The sequence below is a fragment of the Heterodontus francisci genome, chromosome 28 (genome assembly GCF_036365525.1).
Source record: "Heterodontus francisci isolate sHetFra1 chromosome 28, sHetFra1.hap1, whole genome shotgun sequence".
In the NCBI taxonomy this organism is placed as follows: domain Eukaryota; kingdom Metazoa; phylum Chordata; class Chondrichthyes; order Heterodontiformes; family Heterodontidae; genus Heterodontus; species Heterodontus francisci.
The window spans coordinates 32,280,969-32,297,078 of NC_090398.1; the positions used below are offsets into that span (position 1 = coordinate 32,280,969).

Sequence of the window (16,110 nt, forward strand, 5' to 3'; positions counted from 1 at the left end):
ATCAGTCATGATCTTATCAAATGGTGGAACAGACTCGAGTGGCCGAATGGCCGACTCCACCTGCTAAGGTGTATGTTCGTATCTAATATTGGACTACTTCCTTCTCCAGTACTATCCAATATACTCACTCCTTTATGTACCTTATTCCTCTATTCTACTTCTATATGCTGGTGACCATCCTCCTGCCACTTCAATATAAAACCTCCACAACCGCACGAGTGAACATACCCACTCGGCCATTGATCCCAGTCCTGTTGGGGTGGAACCTGTCCCTTTTGAATAGGTGCCTTCAGCCCCAGAACTGGTCCCAATGCTCCAAGAATCTGAAGCCCTCCCTCCTGCACCATGCTTCAAGCCACGTATTGATGCTCCCTATCTTCCAATTTCTACTCTCACTGGCGTGTGACACTGGGACTAATCCAGAGGTTATTACCTTCGAGGTCCGACTTTTAACGTTCTCCCGAGCTCCTGAAAATCTGACTACGGGATCTCAATACCTGCCCTCTCTATGTCTTTGGTACTGATGTGTACCACAATTTTTAGCTCGCTTCCTTCCTCCTGCAAACTATTCTACACTCTCTCCTTTACCCCGGCATTAGCGAGGCAACACACCATGTGAGACTCACAATGAGGGTTACAGAAATACCTGACTATGGAATCTCCTATAACTACTGCATTCCTACACTTTGCTGTTCCCCCCTGTGCAGTCTCTTGCTCATTGGTGCCATGGTCTGGACTGCTCTCCAATGTGTTGTCATTCTCAGCAGTGTCCAATGGGAGGAGATGTTTCAGATACAGGTTCAATCCATTCCAACAGGAGTAAAAGTTAGTGGAACCAAAGCCAGGACTCCTGGGATGATGATCGATATAGAGAATATACTGAAACAAGAAAAGGGTGTATGATGCATGTCAGCTGGATTCTTCATGATTGAACCAGGACAAATACAATAATTTGAAAGGGGAAGTGAAGAGCAAAATAAGACTGACAAAGAGAGAATATGAGATTAGAATGGCAGCTAATATAAAAAGGAATCCCAAAATCTTCTACTGGCATGCAAATGGTAAGCAGGTAGTCCGAGGCAGGGTGGGGTCGATTAATAACTAAGAAAGTGATATATGTTTAGAGGCACAGGGTAAGGTTAAAATACCTAATGAGTACTTTGTATTGGTGTCTGCTAAGGAAGATAATGCTGACAAAATAGCAGAAGAAGTGGAGATGCTGGAAGTAATGGATGGGTGAAAATTGCTCAGCCGGATGGACTAGAAAGGCTGGCTTTACTTGGAGTGGATGGGTCGTCTGGTCCGGATGGCTTGCATCCCAGGTTGCTCAGGGAGGTGGGGTGGAGAGAGCAGAAGGGCTTGTCATAATCTTCCAATCTTCCCGAGATACAGGGGAGGTGCCAGAGGATTGGAAAGTGGTAAATATGACACACTGACTCAAGATAGGGTGTAAGGACATTCGTAGTAACTACAGGACGGGCAGTTTAACATCAGTGGTGGGTAAGGTTTTAGAAACAATAATCAGGGAAAAAACATTGATCAGCACTTGGAGAGGTTTATGTTAATTAGGGAGAGGCAGCGTGGATTTGTAAACAGCAAATCGTATTTGACGAAACTAACTGAATTTTCTAAATGAAGTAACAGGGAAGGTTGATGAAGGGAATTCGGTGGATGTTGTCTATATAGACTTTAAGAAAGCATTTGACAAAGTACCACATAAAAGTAAAAGGCTGGTTAACAATATTGAGGCTCCTGGAATTGGAGGGTCAGTGTTAGTTTGGATAAAGTATTGGCTTAAGTACAGAAAACAGTGAATCGTGTTGTTTTTCAGAGTGGAGGATGGTAGACAGTAGTCAGTACTGGGACCACTGCTTTTTTGATATATACAAATGACTTGGATATTGGAATACAGAGTCGAATTTCAAAATTTGCCAATGATACCAAACTTGGAGATGCGGCAAACAGTGAAAATCAGGAGGTAAAAGGGAGGGAGGAATTTAAAACAATCACTCTCATGTGAGAAAAAGTAATGGGAATACGATTGGGATCAAAGGCTGACAAGTCCCCTGGACCTGATGGCCTGTGCCCGAGGGTCTTAAAGGAAGTGGCTGCAGAAATAGTGGATGCATTGGTTTTAACCTTCCAAAATTCCCTTGATTCTGGAAAGGTTCCAGTGGATTGGAACAGTGCAACTGTTAAACCTCTGTTCAAGAAAGGAGAGAGACAGAAGCAGGAAACTACAGGCCAGTTAGCCTAACATCTATCGTTGGGAAAATGCTCGAATCCATTATTTAAAGAGGTAGTAGCAGGATATCTGGAAAAATCACAATACAGACAGGCAGAGTCAACATGGTTTTTTGAAAGGGAAATCGTGTTTAACAAATTTATTAGAGTTCCTTGAGGATGTAACAAGCAGGGTGGATAAAGGGGAACCAACAGATGTAGTGTATTTGGATTTCCAAAAGGTATTCGTTAAAGTGCCCCATTAAAGAGTACTGCACAAGATAAGAGCTCCTGGTATTGGGGATGATATATTAACATGGATAGAGGACTGGCTAACTGACAGGAAACAGAGAGTCGGGATAAATGGGTCATTTTCAGGATGGCAAACTGCAACTAGTGGAGTGCCACAGGGATCAGTGCTGAGGCCTCAACTACTTACAATCTATATTAATGACTTAGATGAGGAAACTGAATGTATTGTAGCCAAATTTGCTCATGATATGAAGATAGGTATGAAAGCAAGTTGTGAGGAGTCTGCAAAGGGACATAGATAAGTTAAGTGGGTGGGCAAAAACTTGGCAGATGGAGTATAATGTGAAAAAATGTGAGGTTGTCCACTTTAGCAGGAAATAATTTTATTTCCATGGAGAGACACTGCAGAATGCTGTGGTCCAGAAGGACCTGGGTGACCTTGTACATGACTCACAAACAGTCAGCATGCAGGAACACTAAGTAATTAGGAAGGCAAATGAATGTTGGCCTTCATTGCAAAGGTGATGGCGTATAAAAATAGGCAAGTCTTGCTGCAACAGTACAGGGCATTGTTGTGTCCGCATCTGCAGTACTCTGTACAGTTTTGGTCACCTTATTTAAGGGGGGACACACATGCATTGGAAGTAGTTCAAAGAAGGTCACGAGGCTGATTCCTGGAATGAGGGATTTGTCTGATGAGGAAAGGTTGAGCAGGTTGGGTGTATACTCATTGGAGTTTAGAAGATTGAGATGTGATCTTATTGAAAAGTACAAGAATCTGAGGGGGCTCAACAGGGTAGATGCTGAGAGGATGTTTCCCCTCGTGGGGAATCTAGAACTAGGGGCGGGGGCACAGTTTCAAACTAAGGGGCCTCCCATTTAAGATGGAGGTGAGGAGGAACTTCTTCTCCGAGGGTTGTTAGTGTTTGGAATTCTCTTCCCCAGAGAGCAGTGGAGGCTGGATCATTGAATATATTCAAGGCTGAGTTAGACAGGTTTTTGATTGACAAGGGAGTCGAGGTTTATTGGGGACAGGCAGGAAAGCGGAGTTAAGGCCACAATTAGATCAATCATGATCTTTTTGAATGGCGGAACAGACTCGAGGGGCTGAATGGCCTACTCCTGCTCCTATTTCTAATGTTCTTATGAGGATGATACCAATTGACTGCTTCAGGACATTGATAGGCTATCAGAATGGGCAGACAAATAGCAGATGGAATGTCATACAGAGAAGTGTGAGGTGATGCATTTGGCAGAAGGGATAGAGAGAGGCAATATAGACTTAATGGCACAGCTCCCGAGTGTGCAGGAACAGAGGGATCTGGGAGTTCATGTGCATGGGTCTTTGAACATGGCAGGACATATTGGGAGAGTGTGAACAACGTTTATGGGATCTTGGGGTTCATAAATAGAAGAATTGAGTACAAAAGCAGGGAAGTTATGTAGCATCTTTATAAAGCTCTGGTTAGCTCACAATTGGGGTATTGCGTCCAGTTTTGGTCACCACACATTAGGAAGAATGTGCGGGTCCCTGAGAGGGTGCAGTGGAGATTTAACAGAACAATTACAGGGATGGGGGATTTTAACAACAAGGTGAGATTGGAAAATCTGGGGTTGTTCTCCTTACATATGAATTAGGAGCAGGAGTAGGCCACTCAGCCCCTTGAGTCTGCTCTGCCATTCAATATGATCATGGCTGATCTCCTGCCGACCCTCAATAACCTTTCACCCCCTTGCGCATCAAGAGTCTATCTACCTCTGCCTTAAAAACATTCAAAGATTCTGCTTCCACCACCTTTTGAGGAAGAAAGTTCCAAAGACTCACGGCCCTCAGAGAAACAATTTCTCCTCAGCTCTGTCTTAAATGGGTGACCTCTTATTTTTAAACAGTGACCCCTGGTTCTAGATTCTCCCACAAGTGGAAACATCCTTCCCACATCCACTTTGTCAAGACCCATCAGAATCTTACATATTTCAATCAAATTGCGTCTTAATCTTCTAAACTTCAGCAGATACAAGCCTAGCCTGTCCAACCTTTCCGCATAGGACAACCCACCCATTCCAGGTACTAGTCCAGTAAACCTTCTTTGAACTGCTTCCAATGCATTTACATCCTTCCTTAAATAAGGACACCAATACTGTACACAGTACTCCAGATATGGTCTCAACAATGCCCTGTATAACTGAAGCAGAACCTCCCTACTTTTATATTCAATTCCCCTCGTTTTCCTAATTAGCTTTCCTAATTACTTGCTGTACCTGCATACTAACCTTTTGTGATTCATACACGCTGACACCCAGATCCCTCTGCATCTCAGAGCTCTAAAATCTCTCACCATTAATATTCTTCTTTTATTCTTCCTGTCAAAATAGACAATTTCAGAATCACAGAATTGTTACAGTGCAGAAGGAGGCCATTCAGCCCATTGTGTCTCTACCAGCCCTCTGAATGAGCAATTCGCCTAATAGAAAACATAGAAACATAGAAAATAGGAGCAGGAGTAGGCCATTCGGCTCTTCGAGCCTGCTCCGCCATTCATTATGATAATGGCTGATCATCCAACTCAGTAGCCTTTTCCCACTTTCCCCCCATATCCTTTGATCCCTTTCGTTCCTTCTTGACAACATACAATGTTTTGCCCTCAACTGCTTTCTGTGGTAGTGAATTCCACAGGCTCACCACTCTCTGGGTGAAGAAATTTCTCCTCATCTCAGTCCTGACAAGTTTAACCCATATCCTTAGACTATGACCCCTGGTTCTGGACTCCTCCACCATCGGGAACATCTACCCTGTCAAGTCCTGTTGGAATTTTTAAAGTTTCTATGAGATCCCCCCTCACTCTTCTGAACTTCAGCGAATATAATCCTAACTGACTCAATCTCTCCTCGTACGTCAGTCCCGCCATCCCAGGAATCAGTCTGGTAAACCTTTGCTGCACTCCCTATATAGCAAGAACATCCTTCTTCAGATAAGGAGACCAAAACTGCACACAATATTCCAGGTGTGGCCTCTCACCAAGGCCCTGTATAATTGCAGCAAGACATCCCTGATTCTGTACTCGAATCCTCTCGCTATGAAGGCCTTTGCCTTTGTTACCGCCTGTTGGACCTGCATGCTTACCTTCAGCGACTGGTGTAAGAGAACACCTAGGTCTTGTTGCATATTCCCCTCTCTCAGTTTATATTCATTCGGATCATAATCTGACTTCCTGTTTTTGCTACCAAAGTGGATAAGCTCACCTTTATCCACATTATGCTGCATCTGCCATGCATTTGCCCATTCACTCAACTTGTCCAAATCACGCAGAAGCATCTGTGCATCTTCTTCACAATTTACCCTCCCACCCAGTTTTGTGTCATCTGCAAATTTGGAGAAATTACATTTAGTTCCCTCAACTAATTATTCATATAAATTGTAAATAGTTGGGGTCCAGGCACCGATCCCTGTGGTACCCCACTAGCCTGCCATTCGGAAAGAGACCGTTTATTCCTACTCTTTGTTTCCTGTCTGCCAACCAATTTTCTATCCATCGCAATACACTACCCCCAATCACATGCGCTTTAATTTTATACGCTAATCTCTTATGTGGGACTTTGTCGAAAGCCTTCTGAAAGTCCAAATAAACCACATCCACTGGCTTCCCCTCATCTACTCTACTAGTTACATCCTCTAAGAATTCTAGTAGATTTGTCAAGCATGATTTCCCTTTCGTAAATCCATGCTGACTCTGCCCGATTCTACCACTGTTCTCCAAGTGCTCTGCTATAAAATCTTTGATAATGGACTCTGGAATTTTCCCCACTACTGACATCAGGCTGACTGGTCTATTATTCCCTGCTTTCTCTCTACCTCTCTTTTTAAATTGTGGGGTTGCATTAGCTACCCTCCAATCTGTAGGAACTGTTCCACAGTCTATAGAATCTTGAAAGATGACCACCAATGCATCCACTATTTCTCGCACCACTTCCTTAAATACTCTGGGATGCATACCATCAGGCCCTGGGGATTTATCTGTCTTCAATCCCATCAATTTCCCCAATACCATTTCTCCACTAATACTGATTTCCTTCGGTTCCTGCCTCGCACTAAACCCTGTGTTCCCCAACATTTCTGGTATGATATTTGTGTCCTCCTTTATGAAGGCAGAACCAAAGTATGCATTTATTTGGTCAGCCATTTCTTTGTTCTCCATAATAAATTCCCCTGTTTCTGACTGTAAGGGGCCTACATCGCCCTGCTAATCTTTCCTTTCAAGTTTTCCCTTCTGAAAGTTATGATTAAATCTGCTTCACTGTCATTTCAGGCAGTGCAATCCAGATCACAGCAAATGACTGTGTAAGACTTGTATAAGACATTACTTCGGCTTCAGCTGGAGTGCGATGTCCAATTCTGAGTGCCACGCTTGAGGAAAGACGTGAGGGCATTGGAGAAAGTACAGAAAAGATTAACAAGAATGTTTCTAGGAATGAGGAATTTCAGTTATGAAGATAGATTGAAGAAGTTAGGACTGTTTTCCTCAGAGAAAAGAGGCTGAGGGGTGATTTGATTGAGGTATTCAAAATCATGAGGGATCTGGACAGAGTGAATAGAGAAAAACTGTTCGCAATTGTGAAAGGATTGAAAACGAGAGGGCACAGATTTAAAATGTTTGGTAAGAAAAGCAAAAGTGACATGAGGAAAAACGTTTTCACACAGCGAGTGGTTAAGGTCTGGAATGCGCTGCCTGAGAAGGTGGTGTAGGCAGGTTCAATTGAAGCATTCAAAAAGGAAATTAGACAGTTATATGGAAAGGAAGAATGTGCAAGATAGTGGCGAGAAAGCGGGGGGGGGGATGGAACTGATGGAGCTTCTCCTTCAGAGAACCAGTGAGGACATGATGGGCCGAATGGCCTCCTTCTGCACTGTAACGATTCTGTAAAAAAATTCTCCTCCTCTTTCCCCTGATTCTGTCGCTAATTATCTTAAACCTGTGTTTTCTGGTTATTGCCCCTCCCACCAGTGGAAACAGGTTCTCCTGATCTACTTTATCAAAACACTTCATGTTTGAAAGACTAAAAAAATGGAACATTTTATCAAGAGAACTTGACCTGTAGCTCACTGGACTAGTGCTTGTAAAATCCAGTCCGACAGCAGTTCTTAAAGGGCTGTAGATTTTTACAAAAGGGGAAGTTTTCATTGTACATTTATTTTTTAATTTTATTTATTTATTTAGAGATACAGCACTGAAACAGGCCCTTCGGCCCACCGAGTCGGTATCAACCATCAACCCCCCATTTATACTAATCCTACACTAATCCCATGTTCCCTAACATATCCCCACCTGTCCCTATATTTCTCAACCACCTACCGATACTAGGGGCAATTTATAATGGCCAATTTACCTATCAACCTGCAAGTCTTTTGGCTGTGGGAGGAAACCAGAGCACCCAGCAGAAACCCAGACAGACACAGGGAGAACTTGCAAACTCCACACAGGCAGTACCCAGAATTGAACCCGGGTTGCTGGAGCTGTGAGGTGCTAACCACTGCGCCACTGTGCCGCCCACAGCACAGTGGGCACAGTGGAGACTTGTGGGCAGCACTATGTCCTTTGATGTTAAAGAGTTTGTGTAGGAAGTGCACTAAAGGAGGATGGTTCTACTTGAGATTGAGTGTCACCCTTCAGTAAAAGTACAGTCAGCAGCTGCATGAAGGGAGATTGTCAGTTGAGCCAAAGTAGTTCCCCAGGTGTCTGGAACACGGCTGCAAATGAGGACGAGGTATGTTGGTGTCAACAGAAGGTGAAAGTAAATGTCCTTTTCATGATTACGTACATTCCTGGTTTGATCCACCAATCACTGCACAAACCTAAGCTGGGAACCAAACACCTGAAGGATTTTGGACTTTTCGATGCCAGTTTTAAGGATTAATTACCTGCTAAAGGATCTGAGTTTGTTTCAGGGTATTAATTTAACAAAGGAACTGTTAAATGTACTGATCAACAGCATGATGGTAAGGGTGACTGCATTCAAAATGTCTTATTCAGCAGACTGTCTAGAAAGTTCAAACTAAAACAGTTGCAAGGTTTTGAAAATCTGTGAGAAGCTGTTGTAAGTATCAGATGTTGTAGTAACAATCTGTTTGAAACTATGAGAAAGAGGGAGAGTGTGTGGAAAAGTACAAACTGTATTTTTCCAGCAGGATTATAAAACCAGGATTTCAGCAAGTTCGAGTAGACAGTCCATGAGGAGATCACAAAAACAATCCGACAGAAAACCACACGGGATGTCAAGGAGAATTAGGACTGAATTTTATCAGCAGCAAAGAAATCCTGCCACCAGGACTGAAAGTGAGACCTGACCCCGTGCCAGTGGGCGGCGGGACCTGACCCCGTGCCAGTATGTGGTGGGACCTGACCCCGTGCCAGTGGGTGGCGGGACCTGACTCAGTGTCAGTAGGTGGTGGGACCCTGAGGCAGCATTTTAACAGCAGTGGCCAATCCTGACTTTAACTCTTGAACTCCGCCGGAGCCAGGCAGGCAAGTCTCGGTGATCGGGAGGAGGGGGAAATTCCCCTTCCATAATTGGTGCTGTAGCCATTGTGAGCAGGAGGCCTCTTCATGGACCAGCCATAAAAGGAGGATTTACCTGGCACTCTCCCCATATCAGCGAGGGAGGGAGGTGCCTCTTCATTGGGCACTGAATTGCCTCAATTGGCTGCCCGGTGGGTGGCAGTGCCACTGAGGTTCCCACTGCTGGTAAAACGCTGTGGCAACAGGAAGATGTTGGACTACCCGCCCCACCAACCTCATTCACCATCATTTTCCCATCCCTCCTGCCTCCCAGTCCATCTCCAAAGGGCTGGTAAAATCCAGTCCTTTATCTCTAAGTCTCCTGAAGCAGAAGAATTGGCCATTCTGAGTTTCAAGGAGTACTTCTAATTCAGCTTATGTGAATCTCTGTCTTTAAAATGTTTGTACTTTAATGTTAATAAAAGTAATCAGTTAAAAGTTAACTAAAAGCATCCCCTTGATGATTCTACTGAACCACACTAGGTGTTCCAGGAGAATAGTTTATCTACATTGAAGGAGAGTCTAGATAATCATGTGAGAGAGAAGACAATAGAGAGTTATGCTGATAGAATTAGATGAGGAAAGATGGGAGGAGGCTCAAGTGGAGCATAAATGCCTGCATGGACTGGTTGGGCCGAATGGCCTGTTTCTGTGCTGAATATCCTATGTAATACAGTACAGGCTGTGTGAAGTCTTTAACTGTCCCTCAGTCTGGTCTCATTGCCTGATGATCAGAATTACCCTCCTGGAGATTAGTGACCAGCCTCGTCATGTTTGGGGAAAATGGTCTCATTTCTGTCACTTCTTAAATCCTGGATTTTATGGGAATGGGGTGATTTCCCTGGAATTAAATGATAAAACGGTGATTTCCTGTACTTTTTACTCTGTACAGTAGATCAATCTGTATAATACCTGGGGTGAGTTATATTGTGAAATGGTGCGAACTGCTGCTGTAAAATCCATTCCCCCAGGATTTTATATAACAAGGAGAATTGATTCTGTCCCATTGTAAGTTTTAAATGTGCCTGTGCTCCTATTTTACAGGGGAGGGGAGTCTCTCACTTTATTCCCCATTAAACTGGCGCTGCATTTATTTCAAATGTAACTGGTCCAACAGTTTTTGGGGAATCTTTGGGAGTTCCCTTCCCGATTGGGGCCTCACACACAGGGGATGGATTATGGGAAATCCCTGGGTTCAGGCCCAGGTTTTTCCCCAGGAGCTGCTGCTGTGAGGCCCCACCACTGACCGGTGTGTGTCTGTACTCCGGGGTTAATACCCATAACATGTTAGATTGGAGCCTTTTTATCAGCACGTTTAACCTCCCAAATGTCACTCTTTACTTAATGTTCAGGACTGTGAATAATTCTAAACATTTACAGCTAAAATAATTCCTGTTTTCCCAATACTCCCAATCCAGGAAACGTCTCCCTCGACATATACATCCTGCATGGGATTGGATTAAATATCTCACTGTTAATTATTTAAACTCGGGTTCCTGTCCTGTTTCTAGTTAAAATGGTGGATGTGGAAAATATTTGACATTAATTTTCTGTACTGCTGGTTTATATTTTATATTTACATTCTGCTGTCCAGCCTTATTAATGATGATTTATTGTAATTAAATCAGACCCTTTCAGTGACCTGTATTTACTGATTCCATACAGATTGTAAAATCCCTGATGGTTCACAAGGATCCATTTTAGATTTTCCAGCCCTGATGGTAAAACTAAACAATCCTCTTATTATTTGTCATTGTTGTGTTGAATCTGTTTCTCTCTGGTTTAACAACTGTTTCTTTCCCTTCATTACGGAGCAACAACACAATCTGTGACTGTTCTACAATTCACCCAACAGTCAGAGACAAATAAAGAGTTACCTTAACTCCTGGCATTTGTGCAGTACGGGGCCCAGCCGCTGGAATCCTTCACACTGAATGTTGCAGCCACACAGATCAATGTTTTTTATGGTATCACAGAGACCAATAACGTGAGACAGGACCGCATAGTCAATTGGCGTCAGTCGCAATTCATGAAATGTAAGTGTGTTCACAGATCCCACTGTGTCCTGAACCAGTGCTTTATTCTGAGACTCAAACAGGTAGTGCAATGTGTTCAAGAGGTTCCTTTTACCAGTTTCACTCCCTGTGTTTCCAATCTGTCCTTCAACCGTCTCCTTCACCCAGTCAATCACTTGACAGGTTGTTTGATGAAGAAATGGACCCAGAAACTCCTCCAGGGGTCGAGCTGCCTGTGGGGAGGAGAGACCAGCAACAAAACGCAGAAATATCTCAAATCTCCCATCCTTCTCACTGTGAGCTTTACTGAGGAGATTCTGGATGTTCCCGGGATATGGAGTCAGGAATTGTGCGAGTGCGGCTACAAACTCTTGGATGGTGAGGTGCGGGAATGTGTAAACCACATTCTGGACAGAATCATCTCTCTCCAAAAGTTCCATCAGGAATCCAGACAGGAACTGGGAAGGTTGCAGATTGTACTCGATCAAATCTCCATTTCTAAACACAATCTTCTTCCTGGAGACTCCTGTGAAGGCCATCTTACCGATCTTCAGTAACACATCATGGGGGTTTTCAATCTCTCGGCCATGGTTTTTCAGAATGTTGTAAATATAGTAGGAATATAGCTGGGTGATGGTCTTGGGAACTTGCTGCTGTTTCCTGTCTCTTTGTGTAAAGAAGGGACCCAGAGACAGACAGAGGATCCAGCAGTAGGAAGGGTTGAAACACATGGTGTACAGGATCTCGTTCTCCTCCACGTGTTTGAAAACAGCTGCTGCCACCGTCTGATCTTCAAAAAACTTGTTGAAATATTCCTTCCGTTCATCACCAACAAATCCCAGGATTTCAGCCCAGACACTGATCTCAGCCTTTTCCAATAAATGTAATGCAGTGGGACGACTGGTCACTAACACTGAACATCCTGGGAGCAGCTTGTGTTGTATTAAACTGTACACAATGTCAGACACTTCACAGCAGCATTCGGGATCTGTGCACATGTACTGAGGTTCTGTATTTCTCCGATTGTCAGTAAAATCGATCGTGTCCTTGAATTCATCCAAACCATCAAATATAAACAGCAATCCCTCTGGATTCTTCCAGAGCTCTCCCAGAATATTCCCAAAGTAAGGATACTGATCCAGTATCAGATTCCTCAGGTTTATTCTACAGTTAATAGTGTTGAAATTCTGGAATTTAAAACTGAAAACAAATTGAAAGTTTGGGTATATTTTCCCAGTGGCCCAGTCATAAACAATCTTTTGTACCATTGTTGTTTTTCCAATCCCTGGGACTCCACTCAGTGCTGCTGAATTCCCAGATTTGGATTTTCTGTGGGAAAAACTGCTCTGGAATAACTGATCAGTTCGGATTTTTTCCAGTTCTTTCCGGAGATGTTTCTCTCTCCACTCTTCATGGTCTCGGCCTCTTACCAGCAGTTCATGTTCTACAAGTGTCCGATCTCGAACAGTAGAAATGACCGTTAGCTCAGCGTATCGATCAACCAGCTGGAAAATCTTAACCTTCTCCTTTATTAGGATCGTGTTCACTCTCAGTGTTTCAGTTTGTACCCGGAGTGTTTCCTTGTGTTTCTGTTGAACATCTTTAATTAGAACAGACAGAAAGTGGTTTTCAATGTTAGCTGCACTGATGTAAAAAAAACTTCACTATCCAGTGAAATGTCACATTTAATTCACAGCGTTAATAGAGGTTCACAAAGAAATTCAATCTCAGTTAATGGAAACCTCGCTTGAAAGTGAATGATGGCAGAAAAATGTTTCAAATTTTCACCTGATTCTAATGTATACTGAACATGGAGATTTCTACAAAGGTGATCGTTTCCCTCTGATGGATAATTAACCCACCAACCCCTGCGTATGCACACATGCAGAAATGGCTGCTAGCTGAAGGCCTGTCGATACAATTATTTAAAACTAGCACATAGCATCGCAATTGCATTTTTTGCACACCGAATCACTTTCTGGATTAAGTTTAAGTAACAATTACCAATAATAACAGTACTCATAATACAGGCAGTATAATAACTAATATATGTATAAAGACTAGGATGGGTGGACCATTTGGAACTCTTCAACCTCTAATTGCTCGATTTTAGTATCATTCATTTTAAATCATCACCACACTGGTTGGTGAGTACCTGTGAATGAATTGACCTTTCCCTCAGGCTGGGCTGCAGCATTGCAAACTTCAAAATACTGGATCTAAGGGCATATGGTACTAGATTAGTGCCAATTGCTTCTAGATGAATAGCCACCCTATTGTTAATACTAACAGGTCTGCCCTCTGTTATAGGCATTTCATTACAAATCCACACATGATATTAGCTTTATGAAATTTGACCCAATTTATTCCCCAGGACTAGATCCAACAATGTCTCCTTCCTCAACAGGAAACATACTGATCAACATAATTCTCCTGAACACAGTTCAAAAATTCTTGATGAAAGGTACACAGATCTAAAATATTAACTCTATTTTATTCTCCACAGAAGCTGCCTGATCTGCTGAGTATTTCCAGCATTTTCTGCTTTTGTTTTAAAAATTCTTTCCCTTCTCTGCCTTTAAAACGATCACTGCTTCATTCAATGAAGACATAGGAAATGGCATCAGAGATAGATTTGCATTGTTTGTGGGATGAGACATCAGATTTTGAAATTTTGATCTATATATGAACTGAATTCATCAAATTAATGCAAGAAAGTGACTCACAATGAATGAAAATATTTCATAATGGATAAACTGAAATTATGCAGTGAGCATTGCTCATGAAATTAATGATGATTTAGAAGGACAATAAATGAACAGTGCTAGTTGGTCTAAGGACAACTGAATATGTTTCCATGGATACACTGAAAGGAGGGGTAAGCAGGTTCATTTCTACCAGGAGCTGGCTTATTTGAGACTGATAGCCTTTTTCTATTCTGAAACATTCTCCTGTTATATCAAACATGCAACAAATAATTGTGTTGACGTAACAGTCCTTTCTGAACACCAATTAAAATCAAAAAGAAAGCTACTGCACACTTCACTCAGTATAATGTTAGAGCAGAAAACCTTAACATTTCATTTCAACTGTCCTACTAATAATTCCATTGTGTTGTTTAATCTTGTTCTGAGTTTTCTCTAATGCAGTGCTGGAAATTAGAAAATAGGTTTCTGTTAATCATTGACTTGAGTCTAAAAGGAACCATCATGGAGCAAAAGAAATTTCACTGCACATTTCAACTGGTTTGTTGCCAGTGGGAAAATAGCAAATAAATTTCTCATCACCCAGAACAATATTTTCATCATATTCTTAGATTAATGGATTAATGTTCTATTGTGTTCACATCTGAGAGGAGATGAAAAGGATTCTGACTGGTCATTCTCTGCTGTGCAAAAAACACTACCTTACAGCAATGTGCACAGCTCATGTCTCCATATAATCTCGATGATAAAGCCACTGGATAAGGCGTAAAAAAAGAATCACGAGGATGATAACAAAACTGGTAGGTGATATTTGTCAAGGGAGACTGAACAAACTGGGGCTCTATTCTCTAGAAAAAAAAATAAGGATGAGGTTTCCCGAATCGAGGTGATTAATAATACGAATGAGGATTAACAGAGTAGACATAGAGGGGAGATTGCCATTTGTAAATGAAGATAGCCACCAATAAGTCCAATAGGTAATTCAGGAGAAACATCTTTAGCCAGAGTGTTTGCAATGTGGAGTTCACTACCAAAGGAGTAGTTCAGCTGAAGAGGGGAAGCTGGGAAGTGAAAAGGAATAAAAGGATATCGTCATAGCGTTAGAGGAAGATGGGTGGGAGGTGGCCCATGTGGGTGTTCCTTCATTCGGCCAAAATCTCATGCCATGACCAAAGATCAGTGATCTGCTCAGATTCATTCTTAAACATCCTTCATTGTAGAGGCTTGCTCAGCCATTTCAGAGGTGACCACATTGGTGAAGAGCTGGAGCTATATATCGACAAGACCTTCTTTACCGCTACCAATTGGCCTGCTTCTGTGCTAGACTACATTTAATTCTATTTTCTTTTTTCACATCTCTCCTCCTCTTTATTGTCAATCTATAGGATAGAGCTACAGGAGTCAATACTTCTGACTCAAGGTGCTATTATTTCCCTGTGAGTTGAGGGCACATGACAGGTGTGTATGGGGTTTCACAGTGTATCAGGATCCTGCCAGGTATGTATGGGGTTTCACAGTGTATCAGGATCCTGCCAGGTATGTATGGGGTTTCACAGTGTATCAGGATCCTGACAGGTGTGTATGGGGTTTCACAGTGTATCAGGATCCTGTCAGGTGTGTATGGGGTTTCACAGTGTATCAGGATCCTGCCAGGTGTGTATGGGGTTTCACAGTGTATCAGGATCCTGCCAGGTGCGTATGGGGTTTCACAGTGTATCAGGATCCTGCCGGGTGTGTATGGGGTTTCACAGTGTATCAGGATCCTGCCAGCTGTGTATGGGGTTTCACAGTGTATCAGGATCCTGCCAGGTATGTATGGGGTTTCACAGTGTATCAGGATCCTGCCAGGTATGTATGGGGTTTCACAGTGTATCAGGATCCTGCCAGGTGTGTATGGGGTTTCACAGTGTATCAGGATCCTTCCGGGTGTGTCTGGGGTTTCACAGTGCATCAGGACCCTGCCAGGTGTGTATGGGGTTTCACAATGCATCAGGATCCTGCCGGGTGTGTCTGGGGTTTCACAGTGTATCAGGATCCTGCCAGGTGTGTATAGGGTTTCACAGTGTATCAGGATCCTGCCAGGTGTGTATGAGGTTTCACAGTGTATCAGGATCCTGCCAGGTGTGTATGGGGTTTCACAGTGTATCAGGATCCTGCCGGGTGTGTCTGGGGTTTCACAGTGTATCAGGATCCTGCCAGCTGTGTACAGGGTTTCACAGTGTATCAGGATCCTGCCAGCTGTGTACAGGGTTTCACAGGGTATCAGGATCCTGCCAGCTGTGTACAGGGTTTCACAGTGTATCAGGATCCTGTAGGTGTGTATGGTGTTTCATAGCGTGTCAGGATCCTATACACAACATTCCG

At 43.0% G+C, this 16,110-nt stretch overlaps 1 protein-coding gene across 5 annotated transcripts in view; it reads right to left on the minus strand.

The window, feature by feature from the left end:
• The window catches only part of LOC137385173 (NACHT, LRR and PYD domains-containing protein 3-like), a 72,220-nt gene that overhangs the window by 18,914 nt on the left and 37,196 nt on the right, over positions 1 to 16,110 (minus strand). For 4 of the 5 annotated variants that reach the window (XM_068060152.1, XM_068060151.1, XM_068060149.1 and 1 more), the window contains 2 exons: positions 10,904 to 12,641; positions 4,747 to 4,836 (listed from right to left, as the gene is read on the minus strand). In XM_068060152.1, the coding sequence (XP_067916253.1) occupies positions 4,747 to 4,836; positions 10,904 to 12,641 (1,828 nt within the window). The remainder of the gene's footprint in view (positions 1 to 4,746; positions 4,837 to 10,903; positions 12,642 to 16,110) is intronic. The other variant, XM_068060153.1, reaches the window with a different exon arrangement.